Source organism: Vitis riparia, chromosome 14, assembly GCF_004353265.1.
Source record: "Vitis riparia cultivar Riparia Gloire de Montpellier isolate 1030 chromosome 14, EGFV_Vit.rip_1.0, whole genome shotgun sequence".
In the NCBI taxonomy this organism is placed as follows: Eukaryota; Viridiplantae; Streptophyta; class Magnoliopsida; order Vitales; family Vitaceae; genus Vitis; species Vitis riparia.
This window is the reverse complement of record NC_048444.1, coordinates 18,136,224-18,154,935: the sequence shown is the minus strand read 5'-3', so window position 1 is coordinate 18,154,935 and position 18,712 is coordinate 18,136,224. Positions and strand designations below refer to the sequence as shown.

General features: G+C 37.3%; 1 protein-coding gene across 6 annotated transcripts; it reads left to right on the top strand.

The window, feature by feature from the left end:
- The first annotated feature begins 10,188 nt into the window (after positions 1–10,188).
- LOC117929668 lies at positions 10,189–17,570 on the top strand. 6 transcript variants are annotated; one of them, XM_034850032.1, is made up of 4 exons: positions 10,189–10,327; positions 16,496–16,572; positions 16,760–16,797; positions 16,914–17,570. In XM_034850032.1, exon 4 carries the CDS (start codon positions 16,930–16,932, stop codon positions 17,266–17,268), a length of 339 nt encoding a protein of 112 aa, XP_034705923.1. In that variant the 5' UTR covers positions 10,189–10,327; positions 16,496–16,572; positions 16,760–16,797; positions 16,914–16,929; the 3' UTR covers positions 17,269–17,570. The 6 variants fall into 6 exon arrangements, with proteins under 6 accessions (XP_034705923.1, XP_034705922.1, XP_034705921.1 ...); XM_034850031.1 differs by having other exon boundaries at positions 16,747–16,797; XM_034850030.1 differs by lacking the exon at positions 16,760–16,797.
- Positions 17,571–18,712: the final 1,142 nt, after the last annotated feature.

The following is an 18,712-nucleotide window of genomic DNA, read 5'->3' as shown; positions in this document are numbered from 1 at the left end:
CTGGCCTAGCTGCTGCGGGAGGTGGCTGACGCATCACTCTACCTCCTCGAAGAACATACTGAATGTCCAGAGTCTGAGAATCATCAACGTGTGGAGCCTGAACCTCCTCAACATCCGGGATCAAGATGAAAGGTGTCCGGACACTGTAATGCGGCAAAATCAATGGCTCAACAGTGGCAGCCTGCACCGATGCCACCTCGGGAACCAATCGGAATGGAGCAGGCATCTGAGGACCTAGAGTCACCCCACTCATCTCATAAATCACATCTGGCATGATGGGCTCCGGGTCTGAATCGTCATCACTCAGCATGTGGATGTGGTCATCGATCTCATCAAACTCTAAGAAATGAATGTCATCGGCTGGTGGAGGGACTGCATGTGTGGTGTGAGCAGGCAACGGGTTCGTGGTCACACTCGGCTGACCCAAGTGTACCAAACCCTGGTCGATCAAATCCTGAACGGCGTGCCTCAAAGCGGTGCATCTATCAGTCTCATGTCCAGGCCCCTGATGGTAGGCGCAATGTAAGTCCATCCTGAACTGAGGGGGAAGAGGCTGAGGTGGTGGTCTCGGAGTGAGTACAGTCAACAAACCGGCCTCTGTGAGCTTCCGAAGAGCCTGGCTCAACGGCATGCCTATCTGTGAAAACTGTCTCTGCGTCCTCAAAGCAAAGGGTGCAGAGGTCTGCTGAGCTCGAGGCCTGGGGTATGAAGGTGCAGGTCTCGGAGTGAACTGTGCAGCGTAGCATGGCTGTCCAGCGGCCGTGTATGAGACAGGAGGCCTCTCAATGCCCTGAGTGGCATAGTAAGGTAGAGCTAATGGCTGAGCCTGATATGTCTAATCATAAGTCGGGTGAAGTGCTCGTGGCCTGTACTGCTGAGGCGTGTAAGATGGACGAGCCTCGAGAAGCTGTGGGATAGGCTGATGACGCCTGGGAGGCCTCTGACTAGAGGAACTAATGGCACTCACATCTGTCGATCTCTGTCCTCCGAAGGGTTTCTTCCCCTTAACATCACTAGGGGAAGAATCTACCCACAAACCTCTCGAGATGCCGTCCTCGACATCATATAAAGCCAGAGCCAGAGATCCAAAATCTGTGAAAGGTACCCCGACCACATGCCTGGCAATCCTCGGCTGTAGGCTCCTCAAAACCATCTGAATCTGATCTCTCTCTGACGGTCTATCCACTATCTCGGCAATCTTCCCACGCCAGCGGGAGATGAATGAAGAAACTGACTCGTCTGATCTCTGCCTAAGAGCCTCGAGCTCCCTCCTCGATACGTCAACGACAGTATTAAATGCATACTGTCTCAAGAACTCTTGGGCCAGATCATCCCAAGTCCGACGACGTGATACATCCAAAGAAGCAAACCAACGCTGTGCAGCGCCTCCCAAAGACATGGGGAAAAGCATGATCATCTGGGCCCCGTCCAATCCATGAGCCCTCATGATCGTACTGTAAAGCCTCAAATGGATGCGAGGGCACCCAATCCCCGTGTATCGCTCGATCTCTGGCATCCTGAACTTGGCCGGTAAACTGGCCACTGGCACTCCATCAAAATCCTCCCAAGTAATGGCTCTGTCGGAAGTCCTCAACTACCTCAACCCCTGCTCAAGCCTATCCATGCGAGCATGTGGGTCCTCTGAGGTCGGGGTAGGCACGGTGACGGGAGGCGGAGCAACCTCGGTCTGACTATGTAAGGTGAACGGCATGGCCTGTGGTGCTGACTGACTAGGTGGAGGGGGTGGTGGCACTGTATGGTCAGACTGGGCACCATCCGGGGGCAGGACCTGCTGGGCTTGTTGCCCATCTATCCTCCGGCCAAGGCTAGCTATAGCCTCCTGAATCGAAGCCATGGCCTCAGCAAACTGATCGACGGTAACTATCTGTGAATCCATATCCCTCTGATCTGATCTCTGGTCTAACTGGTCCGATACTCTGATCAATCTACCCCCAACTCTAATCCAAGAAGTCGAACCCAGACTGAACGTATCGGTACTCCTACAACAGTGGAATCACTAGATAAGGTGCGGGGTAAGGGAAACTTCACAAATAATGTCTATCAAATGTGTCAAAAGGTAGCCTGGAAGCAATCAAGCCGATATCCAATCCTGGGCAGATATATAAGAGACTACTGCGAAGGTAACCAAACCTGTTACTACTGAACCGGCTCTGAAGGCCCACAGATGCACCCACGTGTTTGGGAAGGAAAATTCTAATTGAAATGTCTAAGGCTCAAACTACGAGGTCAAGGTGGCTCTAAAAGGAGATAGGTGGTCTTTAAAAGATCCCTAGCAGAAGCGATCGTACCCTCCGGTGGTACGCAACCCTCTGCACGCCTCCGAAGAGACGGGGCGCTTCCATGCAAGGTGGTCATCACCTCCACACATGCACTACCTCGACATCCTAGGGGGTTTCCTATGGTGAAACCTCTCAAACTCTCAACGCTCAATGGTCGACTAGAGTGCATAGTGAATGGTGTGGGTGCATCCGAAAACCCTATGAATCTAGAGCAGAAGAGGAAACACACTGGTTGCACAACTATCCATGAAACCTAGCTCGGGGCTATACAGGTCTTCAATGATCGGACTCCAATCAACATCGATATGTCGCTCTCCTCCAGAATGCTCCCGTACATCGATATAGCCCGTCGCTAAACCCTACTCCTAATCTCCGGCTCGATCAGAGAGCAAGCACACAGAAGGCCTCACACTTGCAATAGTGAGAGCCGAGATGAAAGGAATGACCGAAACCAAGAGAGTTGGAGATAGGGGGATAGAAGTACGACCCACATAGACAGGCAACATGCAATCATACAGAGGGAGGGCAGTCATGCATCATACAGTCAAGCAGAGTACAGGATATATCACTCATGTCCACACAAAAAGCTATGACTATCAGGATGAATAGCAATACGAACATCATGCTCAAAAGACGATCAAGATAATATGCAAGCCAGGGAAAACAACACAGCAAGTCAATCGATGTACAATAGTGAGTCTATGCATGTGAAGTGAGCAGAATAATCAAGAAGAAACAGAATCGCTATACCTAAGCAAAACAAGCTGAGCAATCTATGATAATCGGCATGTCAATGTACCAGACTAATCTAGCAATGAAGTATAGAAAAAAACGACATCCGAAGCCCCAAATCAAGATAATCAATCATATCAATGTCACAACACAATATCTAAGCATGCATCAAAAACTTCCGATGTGCAATCAAGAGACAGGTACTCACTGATCGACTCATCAAATGCCATGTTTGCTTCACTTTAAGTTCAAGCTTAACCCTCTAAAAATCCCCAGTGGAGTCGCCATTTTGTGGACCCCGCATTTCGGCTCATGCGTTTCCCACTCGATGGCGAGCTCGATTTTATTTCGAAAAAATTGATTTTATTTGATTATGAAAACTGACTTGGAGTCGCCACTTATTTTTGTTTTATTTTTAAAAAGGGTAAACGAAATAAGAAAGAAAAACCCTAAGTGAGACTCCTTATTTTGGAAAAGACGGTCTGCGAAAAACCGGATCGGGCTCGGGGGTCAGGTTACTTATTGGGAAGGTACGGTGAGGACCATAGCACCCCTCTAAGTCCCTAAAGTCGGGTCTCTACTAATAAAATGAAGCTGATGTGGCAATTGATGAGTAAATCAATGAATATCCTGAATGATCATGCACATGTGAGAATCTAAACATGCATATAGAAAATGACCCGAGCGGGTGTGGATGCGCACCTGAGCAGTGATCCATAAAGCGCTATCAAGAAGAGAAGGTTAGTGCACAATTTAGGAATAATCACATGTATGTCAAAGAGTAGGGTAAATCAATTATGTATGATAATCAAAGCAAACGATCAATCAATCAATCATAAAATCACCTATGCTGGGCCCCCACCAAAGCCCGTTTATTTAGCATGACTTAATGTCACAGATTCCATTATTCTGGAATTATGAAAAATTCGTTCACGCTTATTAAAATCAAGAGGAGCAGAAGATCGTTTGAAAACCAGAGCGGAATTAAAACTATTTGAGAGAAAATTAGACTTTTGAAATTTAATTAAAAAATTGGGATCTTGAATATCACTAGAAAATTTGGAGTTTTGGAGTTTTGGAGTTTTGGAGTTCATTTGAAGATCAGACTTTCAGAAACTAAATGTGAGAATGAGAATTTTTAGAAATTAAATTTGAACGAGATTGGAAACTTGAAAAAGATTTGAGAGTTCAGGATTTTAAATAAGGGATGAGTGAATAAGTAAAAGAAATAGAATAACAACGACGGTGAAATAATAAAGATTAGATAAATAATTGCGAAAGATGGATTTTTAGAGACTCGAAGATGTGAATTTAGAGTTTGAAAACTTAAGAATTTATTTGGAGATGGGATCTTTGGTATATGAATAACTGAATAAGTAAATGAACAGGATAATAATAATAACGAAAATAATCATTAAACAGCTGAATGTGAATAGTGGAATTTTTGAGATTGAAAATTAAATTCGGAAAATGGAATTTTGAAAAATTGAACTTTAATTATTGGAATGTGTAAAATAAATGAATGAAATAATAATAATAATAATAATAATAATAATAATAATAATAATGAGAATAATATTTAAACGAATGAACATGAATAGTGAAATATTTGAGATTGAAAATTAAATTCAGCAGTAAGATTTTTCAAGAATTGAACTTTAATGATTTGAATTTTTAAAATAAATAAATAAATATAGAATAATAATGCTAATTAACGGAAATAACATTTAAACGAACAAAAAATGAATAGTGGAATTTTTTATATTGAATATTAAATTAGGACGTTAGATTTTTTTTAAGAATTGGACTTTGATGATTTGAATTTTTAAATGAAATAATTAAATAAATGTGGGATAATAATAATAAATAATATTTAAACAGATGAAAGTGAATAGCTGAATATTAGAGATTAAAAATTAATTTAGGAAGTCAGATTTTTGAAGAATTGAATTTTGATGATTGGAATTTTTTTAAAGAAATAAATTAGTACGGAATAATAATAATAATAACAAGAATAATATCTAAACGGATGAATGTGAATAATCGAATATTTGAGATTGAAAATTAATTTAGGAATCGAGTTTTTGAAGGATTGAACTTTTATGATTGAAATTTTTTTTTAAAAGAAATAAATAAATAATTATGGAATGATAATACTAATATACAATATCTAAAATTAAATTCGTAATTGTGGGATTTTCGGAAAATTAAATTTAAAAATTCGGATCTTGGAGAACTAAAGTTAAAATTAGAACCTTAAAAAAAAAGAAAAAAAATACTTTGAAGATTGAACTTTGAAGAATTAAATTTAAGGAATTGAGTTTCGAGAATTAGAGTTTGGCAAACTTAGTTTAAAATCGGGTTTTAGAAGATTTTTTCGAAAATGGTAATAATAATAATTCTTTTTTTGTTTGAAAAAGAAAAAAAAAAAAACATGAATAAGTGAATAAATTAAAACTTTAAAATTTTAGGGGATTTTTAAAGGATCGTTTGAGAATATATAAAACAAACAGGGAGATTTTTTTTAAAGAAAATGGAAAGAATTTAAAGTGCCAGTTTCTTCACGTGTCAACAAAACCCATTTCTTTTTCTTTTATCAATCAATTCCATTGCTGTAACCCAACTTCCATGCCCCTCTTATCCATTTCTACCCTCTGCCTCAAGCACATGATTTTCTCTACTCCACTCTCATCTCTTCTGCCACCTCATAGATCCACCAGCTGCTGCCATTCCTCGGCCTTCTCATTCCAGTCATGGCGCTGTCTCCACCGCGCACCACCATTAGTGGCAGCCCGCTGCTGCTGTCCATGGCCCCATGCATGCATGATTTCTAGGCACGCAGGTAAGTGTCTTCGGGGGTCCCAATGGGGTTGGGCACGACATGGGTATGGGGGTGGCGATGGAGGATGGTGAGTAGGGGAATGAGTATTTGATGTGGTGAAGAAAGGGAAAAGGTGATGGAAAAGAAAGCGAGGGGAAGTGGATTCGGTGTAGTGGGCATGTGGAGTGGAGAACACTTGCATGGGAGGGAAGATGAATGGTGCGTGGTGTTGAGATGGGTTGGAGTGGTGACAGTGTGAGGGCTATTGGTGGGTGATGGGTATGATATGGAAGATGAAAGTGGCATGTAGGGAAACTTAGAAATGGGTACATGAGGAATAACCAGGTTAGCATGATTCCCATCTCAAAAAACCAGTTTTTCAATCACCATAAGCTAGAGAACTTCCACTAGCTTACGAATAGCAAACATGGTAGGGTTCAGAAGATATGGCAGTGAAGGATGGGCAAGCGGACTCGGTGCCAAACACACCCTTTCTGCTGCCTTATTGGTACCCAACTGATCAGCCCCGCCATTGGCAAAGCGGCTGCCACCGCCACTAGGAAAGCCGCTACTGTAGCAGAAACTTCTTCATTATGGAAACACATCATCCGACCTTCATCGTATCCTAGTTATCATTCCAGGACCTTCGTTACCGTAGGCTTTCGCTTTCTCTCTGGTTTTCATCCTCTCTAAGTCGCCAAAGCATCATGAAACAGAGGATAGAGAAAGAAGAAGGAAAACAAAGCAAGAATGGATGGATCAAGGAATTACTAAGCAACATCTCGTTTCATGAATGATGAACGAGCGGCTAGCTGGTGGGATGAGTTAAAAATCCACAATATAATCGTCAGAACATCCAAACCAAAACTCAATGAGGATCCCATCATTTTCAAAAGGAAAGAAAATCAAGCACAGGAAAGAGATCAAGCAGAGCATCATACATGAATAAATATATTCAATCGAAACAAACCCCGTGGCCCTTGACGTCCACGGCAAACAATCCAAACTTTGCTCGTAAATCAGTAGAGAGTGCGAGAGTATATTAAGAAACAAGAATATACCTAGCTTGAGGGCTGTCTGGGAATTCCACGAGAATCTTCTTCAATCCCTCCTTTTGGCCATGGAGTACCACCTTAACTCCCAGCCCAGATCACCTCCTCCTTTTTTCTTCCCAGTCTATCTTCTTTGGCAAGCCACTACTTGCCGCACTGTTCCTTGCATCAGCAGCATGGCACCCTCACCTACTAGCATGGCCTGCTGCATGCCCATGCAGCTGACTTCCCGGGTGTGGAGAAAAGAGGGCCCCCCACTTCTCTCAAGTGCTGCCCGGTATCCACCTCAAAGGGGGTCTACACATACCAATGTTGTAAATCTTACACATTTTTATATTTCACTAACCAACATAACTAAAATTATTATAAATTGCTTAATATAATTACTATTATTCAATATTCTAACATATATACTATTTTTGAATTACATATTATTAATATAGATGTTGTGTGGAAGTAAACCTCTTAGACAACTCCGAATCGCAAGTTTATTCAGGAAAAATATTGAAAGGTTTTTACTATGTTCTGCAATAGACTTAATGGAAAATACATTTGAGGTAATAATTATTTTCTTTTTAATTTTTATTTATTATTTATAAAAGAGAAAACTTAAAATCTTATATTTTTTTTTATATGACAGGATTAGGTTGATGATATAAAAACGTTTGCTAGGTTATCTCACGAGAGAGTTTTTTTTATCCATCTAAGAAGTTTCAAGTCTCAATATCATGGAAACATGATATCCAAGTTCAGTGCCATCTATCCACACGAACATATAAAAATTGCTTCTCAACCTACAAACATAGTTGACTAAGTGGTTGAGTCTCTTTTGCAAAACAACAAAACCATAAAAAAAACCATATCCATCAATTTTGCATATATATATTTTTTTATACAACTAACTATTATATGTTACATATGTATATTTTTTGTTGAAGCTACTATGATCATTTTGTGTGTTATGCATAGTTGAGCATCAAAATTAAGTATCATCAACCAAAATACCATCACTAATCTCTCTTACTTTCAAAATTTGATCTTCTACCCTACATTTGTTATGCCTCAATGTGAGCAAGTTATTTTATCTCATTTGGTTTTCTATCCTACAAAGTTGCTTTTCTATTTCTACTGCATAACATTAGACTCAAAATAAAACTCACAAATAGCATCAACCATTATTTGATGACCCATGTGTTGATCTTTAAAGCATCATCAATCCATCAACTGCATTATGCATAAGAAATCACAAAAATCATCAGTCAAAATGCAGACAATTTTTTTGTGATTATTTTTTAGCCCTATTTTCTTCAGATATATACCCGTTTGCCATTCATTCACACCACAAGAATTTATGATTTCTTCTTTCTATTAGGGTTTCTATTTCTTCTCTAGGGTTTCGGTTTGTTGACACCTTTGAGTTGAAGAAAAGAAAGTTTTTTGGATTAATTTTTGGTAATCTCATGATTTTTTTCTCTTAATTAATTCTCGTTCTTGGTTTTATTTAGGGGAAACCTAGGTCAGAAATTTGTTTAATCCTATCCTTGGATTTGATTGTTCTTTGTTTAATATGTTTGGTTGTTGAGAAGATGGTAACGTTAAGGGTTTGAATTTTGGAGTTTTCCCCCAATTTTCATAGCAACCAAATAGAGGTGAGTACAAAACACAACAATAAATTTAGGCTTGCAAATTTCAACAAAGTAAACAAAGTTGCATAGAAACACCACAACAATGAATTTGGGATTGTAGATTTCAACAACTTTCCCCCCTAAATTTTCTAGGGAGCCAAAAAAAAAAAAAATTACAAAATGAAAAAAAAAATATAAAAACAAGACAAAATCTAATTTGTAACTTTGATCTCTTCCTTTGCATGAGAGTGACGATCATACTTCAAATAAGTGCACAAAAATTTCACCCTTCTCTCTCCAAAATTGCTCTTTGCTCTTTGATGATTGTTTTCTCTCTCTACTGTTCTTTTTGTGACTCACCCTTTTTCAGTTTTATTTAAGGGGGGGAGAGAGAGAGAGAGTAGTGAGAATGTGAAATTGAATAATTGAAATTAAAAAATGGGCCACTAAGATTGTGCATGGTTGCCTTTCCTTGTCAATAAGCAATCCAATTTTCAAATCTAATGGCAAAAAAAGATGCATAAAAATGGGGTCAATTATAATGTGGCAAGTGTAAACTTTTGTTTCGGTATTTTATACCCAACTTACATCCTATCTTAGTCTATTTTTTATACCTAATCTCAATTATTTGCATCTTGATATTAATGATATTTTTAATATTTGTGAGATTTATTAGTGTCATAGTCTTAAATACTGTAGTCATGAATTCTATCAATACATTCTTTAGAATAAATAATTAATTCTTTTATTTTATCCCTTATTTCTATGCAAATATAATAAAATTATAAAACTTTTACCCAATAATTTTTTTTCTTCTTTTTATATAAATACTTTATTTATTTATATACAATTATAAATAAAGTTAAATTAATTTTAAATTCTAAATAATTATTTTAACTTAAAATTTAATTTTTATAAAATCAAGATTTAGTTATTTTATAATTATGATAATGTCATAAAAGTGGGATTTACTTTTATCAGCATTTATAAATATCAATTAAAATATAATCTCTTTATTTTAATTTAATAACAATTAGATTTCTCTTATAAAGAAAATTACTATTTTAGTTTTCTAGAAATTTATGAAAAAATAATTGTAATAAAAAGTATATTGAATAAAGAGAAATTTATATAATCTCATATAAAATATTTCAAATTTTTTTTTCTAGAAATTACTATTAATTATAATTAATTAATTGAATAAAAAATAATTAGCTACTTTTTATTTAATATTAAAAATTTCTATTAAAAAAATAAAATAATATCGAAAATAAATAAAGATTATAAATTTATTATAAAATTTATTTCCAATTTTAATATAAATAGTACATAATTGAATTACAATTTGAAATATTATTATTTTTAAATAATAAATAAAATTTATTTTTTTGGAAAAAATAATATGATTTGACCTATTAATATAATTATTTAATAAATATAAATGTTTAAAATAAAATATATTCATATACAGACATAAAATAAAATAGACCAACATTGATTTTTTAAATAATTAAAATTAAATTTAAATATTAAAAAAAATACATTATTAGCCAACACGCTTTCCACGTGCACCAAGCCTAGTATTTAGAATAAAGAATGACTTTTATTTTGGGAACGGCCGAACAGGATGCAAGCAGCCCAATCTGGGAGCTCAATTTGAACCCACTCCAACCATGCAACCCGGCCCAACTCATTTTCAGACATCCTTCAACCCACCCTTGCACCGAATCCAACAAAAACCCTAACCCCTAGAAGCCTTAGAACTGAGAGAACTACAAGCTTGGAGCTTCAACGAAAGTAATCTTTCTCTCTCCTCTTATTCTTTTTCTTGCGTTGTGATAGATTTGTAATGCACTGTTTGATTTCCCAGAAAGCATTTAATTTCCCTTTTCTTTTCCGATTGTTTCTCTGCAATCAAACACAGCGTTGCGGAATTGCTAAAAGTGATAAAAATTAAAGGTTACGGTTTCCTGAAGAATTTTGAATATAAATATTAGTTTATATATGGACTGGATAGGGGGAAGCATATTGACATGTTGGATGATCGGAAATGTTAGGTGAAAGGAAATGATTTGGTTTCATCCAATTTGAATTTGATGATTGCAGGCTCAATCAAAACTAAGTGTTGATGCTTATTTTTATTCTTCAGTTTGGGACTGGGTTTGAATATTGATTCTTTACTCAAAGAAACCTTAAAATGTGGAGAACTTTGAGGCCAATACATGTAGCTTCATTTTGTTTTTCTCGTCTGAAAGTTCAACCTTCTATTAGTCTTTTTGATTCCTCGAAATCTAGGAGTAAACAATTTTGTGAAGCTGTTTTACTTTTGAAATATTCAATTTTCCCTGAAATGGAGAAACTTTATTTTAAAATTAAGACTCCTTCGCTTTATTAAATTTTCAAAAATTCTGATGAATCTTGATTTTCAGTTAGATATTCAAATTCCCCAAAGTGAACCACTGAACCACATGTTTGTAACATCCATCCAAACCTGGAGACAGGTTTAAGACCCAACCTGGTTTGCTTTCATGCTCTAGTGCAACACATGGCTTAGGGTTACTAGAGAAAGAAGAGGCTGATAGTGCAGGTGAGACATACAGAGAGATTGTGAATATCTCTATCTTATCGAAAAGTGGACAAGACCATCACTGTGTAACTTTTGCCTTTTCTTTTACTTAATTTGTTTGTTTGTTTGTTTGTTTGTTTGTTTGTTTTTTGTCCTTTTTGAACTCATTTATTTTTTATTTAGGGTTCTTCATTGTGAGAAGAATGATGATATACAAATCTGATAATTTTTCAGGTGTCTACAGTTGTGCTACTGATAATTGGGTATTTTTATTTTTTGATTCAATTGTTTGTTGAATTAAGCATGAGTTCTGCTCATGACGAGGCTGGTGGTGGTGTGCACTTCTCCACTTCCACATACCCACCTGCTGGAATCGCACTGCCACCTCACCAGAATCACTTAGCTTTATAACCCTATTTAAGCTCTGTTTGGTGCATCATATGAGAGGCTTGACAAATCTTTTCAATATTAAAAACTCATTCACAAGGTGTTTGGTAACATTTAAGAGGTTTATTGAGTTAAAAATATTGGTACCATCTGGAGAAGGTCTATTAGATTTGATCTCACATCAGTTCTCATGGTTTACTGCACTGTAAACACTAAGTTTATATTTTAATTTCTTCACTAGTTAGATTCCCAGCTAATTTATTTTTAAATTCCTTCACTATTTAGATTCCTCAGCTCAGACAACTTCAAACTGCTGCTTTATTCAAATAAGCTATCTGGTAAGAATTGGGAAGAGGTCTTCAAAAGGTTAACAAATTTTAAGAATAAGAGATTAGTGAACATACACCAATGATTTGTAGCTTGTTTGAACTAAGGGTGTTGGATCTTGCTTATTGCCAATTAACTACAAGCATTCTAGTTGGAATTGGTGACCAGGTTGGAGCAGATTCAAAGAGATTTTCTTTGGGGAGGAGGGGCCCTTGAGAGGAAACTTCATTTGGTTAGTTGGTCTATTGTCTATTTAGACAAAAGTAAAAGTGGATTAGGGTCAAGAGTCTCTTCCTGCTTAATAGGTCCTTTTTGTGCAAGTGGAATTGGCCTTTTGCAAGGGAGGGGGGGGGGGGGGGGGACTTTTTGGAGGCAAGTCATCAGTAGAAAATATTGGGGGGTGGGGGGGGGAGGAGGAGGAAGGAGGGTGGTGCTCCTGGGAGGTAAGGGGAGTGTATGGGGTAGGACTTGTTAAGCTGCAGAGTTGCCTTTTTGGTGGGGAAATGGCAAGAGGGTGAGGTTTTGGAAGGACAAGTGGTGTGGTAATGAGTCATTGTGCATCTCTTTTCCTTACTTATTTGTTGTAGCCTCTTCTAAGGAGGCGTGGGTGGTGGAGGTTTGGAATCATTCTTCTAAAGAAGGGTGTTGGGCCCCTCGCTTCTCTAGGTGACTCAACGATTGGGAGTTGGGAACCATGGAGCTTTCCTTCGAAGACGCATGGGAAGAGGGTGTCTAAGGATAGTCTAAGAATGGGGTTTTCTCTATCAAGACCTTGAACAAGGTGTTGAAGCTAGGATGGCAGAGTGTTTTCCCAACAAGTGTGGTTTGGAAATTGTGGGTGTCGTCAAGGGTGGTTTTCTTTATATGGGAGGCTACTTGGAGGAAGGTTTTAACTTTGGATCACATTCAGAGGAGAGGGTGGTCTTTGGTGAATAGATGCTTCCTATGCCTCAACTAGGAAGAATCCATTGATCACATTCTCCTTCATTGTGATAGAACAAGAGTGTTATGGCATCTTTTGTTCTCCCTTTTTGGTGTGTCATGGGTGCTATCCTCCTTGGTTAAAGAGGCTTTGCTAGGATGGCATGGTGTTTTCGTGGGTAAGAAAAGGAAAAAGGCATGACGGGTTACTCCTTTATGCTTTTTTGGACTATTTGGAAGGAAAGAAATAGTTGGGCCTTTGACAATGAGGGTTGGTCGATTCAAGGGTTGAAATTCTCCTTCATCTATAAACTTTGAGCCTAGTGCAAGTTGTATATAGTTCCTAGTCCTCTTTCGTTTGTAGACTTTGTGGAGTGGTTGGGTTCGGGCTAAGGGGGTTGGTGTTGGTGTTGGTGTCCTTATTTGCTTTTGTGTTGCCGTCAGGTGTTTCTTTGTATACGTCTTGTGTACTTTGGAACGCTTTTTTTGGCATTACCTTTTATAATACGATTCTAATTATCTATTCAAAAAAAAAAAAAATTCTAGTTGGAATTGGTGTTTTGAAGAAACTGAAATTTCTTGATTTGAAGAACAGTCTCAGCAGCCTTGTAACAGTAGGGGTCCATGGTTGTATTGTGCTTCCAAAATTTGCATGATTAATGTTCTGAGTAGTCTCACCAAGAACCTTCTCAGCAACCTTATGACAGCCAAGGTCCATGGCTGTGTGGCGCCTCCAAATTTTGCATCATCAGTTCTCATGGCTGTAGATGCTCTAAGGAAACAATCCCTACTTGATGAAAATATTAAAAAAACTAAATGTTCTGAATCTGACCAATAACAGCCATTCTGGATCAATTCCTTTTGCTTTGAATCAGCTGTCCAATTTGAAGTTCTTTAATTCACTTTGAAGATACATGGAATGAGAAGATGTCTTCAGAGCTAGACCAGTTACTTCAACTCCAGAGGCTCAACTTGTTCTGCAATAATCTTGCAGGAACTAAAAACCTCCTTGATGCCTAATTAAAGAGTCCTAAATTTTTGCTTCTGTCTAATAATCTTTTCATTGATGTTAGCCTCCAGCTAAGGGTTGGTGGGGTTTTTTGCTCTTCTTTTTGGTTGTGAGGCTTAGTTGGTTTGTATACTCTCTGTGTACCTTGTGGCTTTTTTGCCTCTTTTTAATATATTCAGTGCTTATCTATCAAAAAAAAAAAAAAAAATCTTTTCATTGATGGTACCTGAAGAAAATTTAGATTTCTGATGGAGCATGACCTCATTTCTTTTCACAGCTCCTCACTTGAAGGTCCCCTTCCTAAATCACTTCTCATTCTGGAAAGTCGCAGAATTATTATTTGTTTTTCCTCAGAAATGGTTTAACTCTCCATGGCTCTGATTCTCTGGCCATGTTGGACTTGGAAGATGTCAGTTTTTTTTGTTCATATTCTTTTCAGACTAGCCATGTCCGAAGATCTGACCTGTCTTCGACTTGCACCCAAAATGGGTTCTTTAGTTTGTCTTATTTACCTTTATTTCTTGTATATAATTTTTGAAAACCCATGAGGACTCTGCTCTATGTAATAGGACCTTTTGTAGTCATGTTCTGATTTAAAAACTGCATTGAATCTCTATGAATCTGATTTGTTGTATAAATTGTTTGAATTCCTTTTCTTGTGTGTGTATGTGTGTTTGTACATGTTGAACATTTGAAATTGTGTTAGTGCATTGGTTTGTGCTTTAATTCCCTTGGGTGTGCACTGTACTTCTCACTAGGTTCTAGGAGACCTTTGCACCTTACATGCCTTGTGCTTCTAGTAACTGTGGAAAGATTTAATAGATTTGATATCTATGATTGTTGGGTAGTGGGGAAAAGGGGGTGGAGGAGGTTGAACTGGTGGTGAGGATTCAATGGCCTGTATGATTGGTTCATGCTGTCTTTCACTTGTATGGGAATTGCAATTGTGCTGTTGATATCAAGGTTTGACTTTAGTTGATTTTTTATACCTTAATTCTCTTTTGCTTTATTAAGCCTTTGGTTCCCTCATAGAAGTTGTCTTCCTTCCGTTATTGGTACACCATCAGAACTTTATGTGGCCTGATCAATTTTTTTAATTTAGGTTTTATACTTTGAATACTTTGATAAGATGGAAGAAAAGAATACATGAGGTGAACCACAGACTTGGTTCAATTTTGGGTGGACAATAAATTACTTGGAACAAAGAAACACAAAAATTCTGCTAAAAAAAAATAAAAAATTGACAACACTTAAAGTCGACTTCCTACATGTGTCTTTTCCCTGTCTTTAACAAAATCTAAGGCTCCTGTTACTTTCCTTCAACCAATTTTATTAGGAAATCTAAAGTTGCACCTAAATTTAGGGCTTTTGCTTGGCTCATGCTAACAGGAAAGTTCATACAAACATGTTGCAGCTGAGGATGTCTCACAATGTCCTTGGACATGATCTTTGCTCAATTTGTTTAAGCAACGAGGAGATAGATAATCACCTTTTCCTCCGGTGTCTAGTAACAATGGGCTTATGGCATAGATGATTTGAACTTGTGAGTTAGTGTGGATTCCTTCAGACTAGTAGCAGATATGTTATTGGTTGCTTTTCTGGGGGTTACTATGCTACGAGTAGGGTTCTTTGGCTTGTTGCTAAGGTACTTTATTGTGGGTGGTCTTGCTAGAGAGGAATGCAGGGATCTTCAAGGATAGATGGAGGCTTATGTAGTCTTTGGGGATGTGGTCTGTTTTCTTTCTTTGTTGTGGTTGTCAGTTACTCATGTGTTTCTAAGCACTTGAATGTAAAATCAACAAAAAGCAAAGATATCCAAATAAGAACTCCCATTCTTTTTGCTTCTATTGTCATTTCTTTCTTATGCATATTTTTTTTTTTTTATTGAAGTTCACTTCCTAACAAACTCACCCTTTTTATCAATTCAATTATGTGCTTAGGAAGTTGAAAATGATAAATAAGTAATTATTAAATAAAAAAAACAACTATATTTGAAGCAAAATAGGATTATCCAATAAGGATCTTACACCTACTCCCATGTCTTGTCTTGTCGACATGGGTATGCTAGGTGAAGTAGGAGAGTGGGGTGTTGTAGGTTGGGATGCCTTTCCTTCCTTTTTTTTTTTTTCTTTTTGTTTTGGTTTTGGATTTCAGTATTGGCTTTGGCAGACAATTAATATATTGATCAGTATGGTGCTTCTAGGCTAGAGGTTTTTGTAAGGGAGTTAATGCATCCTTGAGAGTGTCTTTTTGATCTTTGAATTCACTTTTGTTGGTTTTTTAGACTGTTCGCCTTCTGTGTTTTGGCCCGTTTCAGATCCAAATGATAGCTCATCCTTCTCATACTTTTGGTCCATGAAGCAAAGAAATTGTTATCTCTGATTGAAGAAGAAAGTTAGCTGAATTTCAAATCCTTGGATTTCATATCCACAGGCATGTTGAACATGGATTGCAATCCATGTTCTAAACTTAATTCAATCACACAACATTATTTTTGTTTTACATTAATCCTTTGTGTTTGAGTTATTGCTAGGTTTGCATGAACCCAAAAAACGATGGCTTGTGGGCATGGACATAAATTTATTATTTCCATTTTAAGTTGATGGATTAGACTACCTTTTGCCTGTCCTGATTACTCAGTGAATATTCTCCCTTGCCTTCCTTTCTAGATTTTTTTATTTAATTGCCTGTCCATTTTTTCCTAATCTATTTTGCTTTTTTTTGCTTTATTTTGGCTTGAACTGGCTGTTCCCAGGATTCAAAACTGAGAATTCTTGATTGCAATCTCTGGAGCTGTCAATAACCCCCAAAAGTATTAATCTGTCAAAACAGGTTGTGATTTGTCTGGATTGGATATTCCCTAATTTGTTTCATTGAATCAATATTGATTTATCAACCATAGTGTTGGGTTTATGTACAGAGTATAGTTTGCATGTGGACTTTGTTGATGGTTTGGGAAAGTATACTAGGGTTTAGATGTGTTCAGTTTTTAGTTCATTTGTTCAGATTATGGTTGCAGGCATATGACTATGTACACATCATTATGCCTTTGTACCAGTGAGTTAAAATCTAATTCTCACTTTTTATTTTTGCCTTTGTACCAGTTCAATCAAGCATCAGACCAGTGAGTTACTTTTATATCCTGCGTTTCAATTTATCATTGAATCTTACAGAGTAAATTAACAAGAAATGGCGACTCAGCAACAAGGAGAAGAAGATAAGCAAACACAGGGTCCCTCAACTACTGGCTGGAGAGAGTTGATTGGACTACCGTATCAAAAGATCAAAGAAAACGTAGAAGCTAACCGATATGTGTGGACTGCTTATGTTGTTGTATATGGTGGATTTGGTCTTTGGCTTACCTACAGATGGAGAAAGCTTCGTAGGACTGAGGACAGGGTACGTGCCCTTCAAGAACGACTGCGCAAGCTTGCTGAAGCTAGAGAGCAGGCAGCCTCTGCCACATCAGTTGAAAAGGCAGCTCCAGTTGAAAAGGCTTCATTGTTGGCTAATAAATCTCCCCAATAGTAAACATCAATTGCCAAGTTTAATCTTCTTTTTCCCTGAAAAACTGCTTAGACTACAGCTACAGAATTTTCAGGCTTCCTTGTAGACGAGAATTGAAGAAATCCCAAATGTTTGATGGCCTTGGTGGAATAAATTTTATTCGATTACAATTTCTTCCTGAAGTTTTGTTTGGCTTCATGGCTTTATTGTATTGAAAATCTGGCATATTCTTTTCGTGCCCAGGTAGTCATTTTGCAATACCATTAAAAAGAAAATGTAGATCAGTTGGAAAGGTTGGAAGGTACACAATGAAGTTTGGTTCAGTAGATGTATGATGCAACATCCAAATTTGAGTTTATGATGTTAAAAAATTTTGAATTCTGTTTATGTCTGGGCTAATTATTTCATATTGTCATCATATCAAACTGGAGATGAAGAGATGACAGTGCCATGGCTAAAATCAGCCCTTGCCACGGCCATGGCCACCATCATCACCAGGGCCCCTTTAACACCGGACCAAGAGGCCACCGGTTCATAACCAGCATTGAATAACCACCCCCCATAATTGTTGATTTTTAGTCACTAGTTTGAGGTATTGCCATCGACCAAATTGATACACTTTTCAATGGGTTTGAGAATTATAGAGATAGATTTAGTGGGTCGGTTCTTGGTTTCCTATTCTCCTAACCAAAAAACCAAACCAAATATGGGCTTCATTAATAAGTCATGCATAGGCATAGGCATCATCAGCTATTTTAAAAAAAAAACTAAAATTTGGTAGCTAATTTCTTGTGTCAACTACGAGTCTACGACGCCATTCCTAACATAACCTCCTACCTCCAATGTCAAAAAAAGCTCCATCCTATTTTACTTCCTACTCAAGTAGTCGTATGAGGAAATCATTTCATCTTTGATTTCATTTCTTTAATTTTATAAGTAATTGTAAGTGAGTTGGCGTTCAGACCTACCAAACCTCAGCCACAGCCACAATTTAGTGAAGTAATTATTAAGCCATGGAAATGAGAGCTCTATTATGGGGAAGAGGAGGCTCAAGTCACATGGGAGTGTGGAAGTTTTTCGAGTGTGAATAGGTTCAAATGTGAGTCTTATATCAAATAAGAAAATCAGTGTGACTTATCAACTTGGTCTCATATTTCAACTTGGCCTCATAATCCATGAGGGACTACTACAAGTTCATATATGATGAAGAAACTTTAGTTGAATAATTGATTCTTATATTAATTTATTTTTCGTGATTTAAGATAAATAGTTTATCAAAGACTTACAATAATTAATAACAAATAATTGACTCTCTGAAACGTTCAGACACTCATTGTTTAGAAATTCAAAGACATACCCCATCATTATATATACTGTAGTCAACATTTATTGAGAGCACATTCCATTGATAGATCTCTTACATAGAAAGCTAAAAATTGTTATAGGTTTCATATTTCGTCCTTCA

Coding starts and splice junctions, on each gene's coding strand:
- LOC117929668 (XM_034850029.1), top strand. CDS start 16,930: ATGGCGACTCAGCAACAAGGAGAAGAAGATAAGCAAACACAGGGTCCC.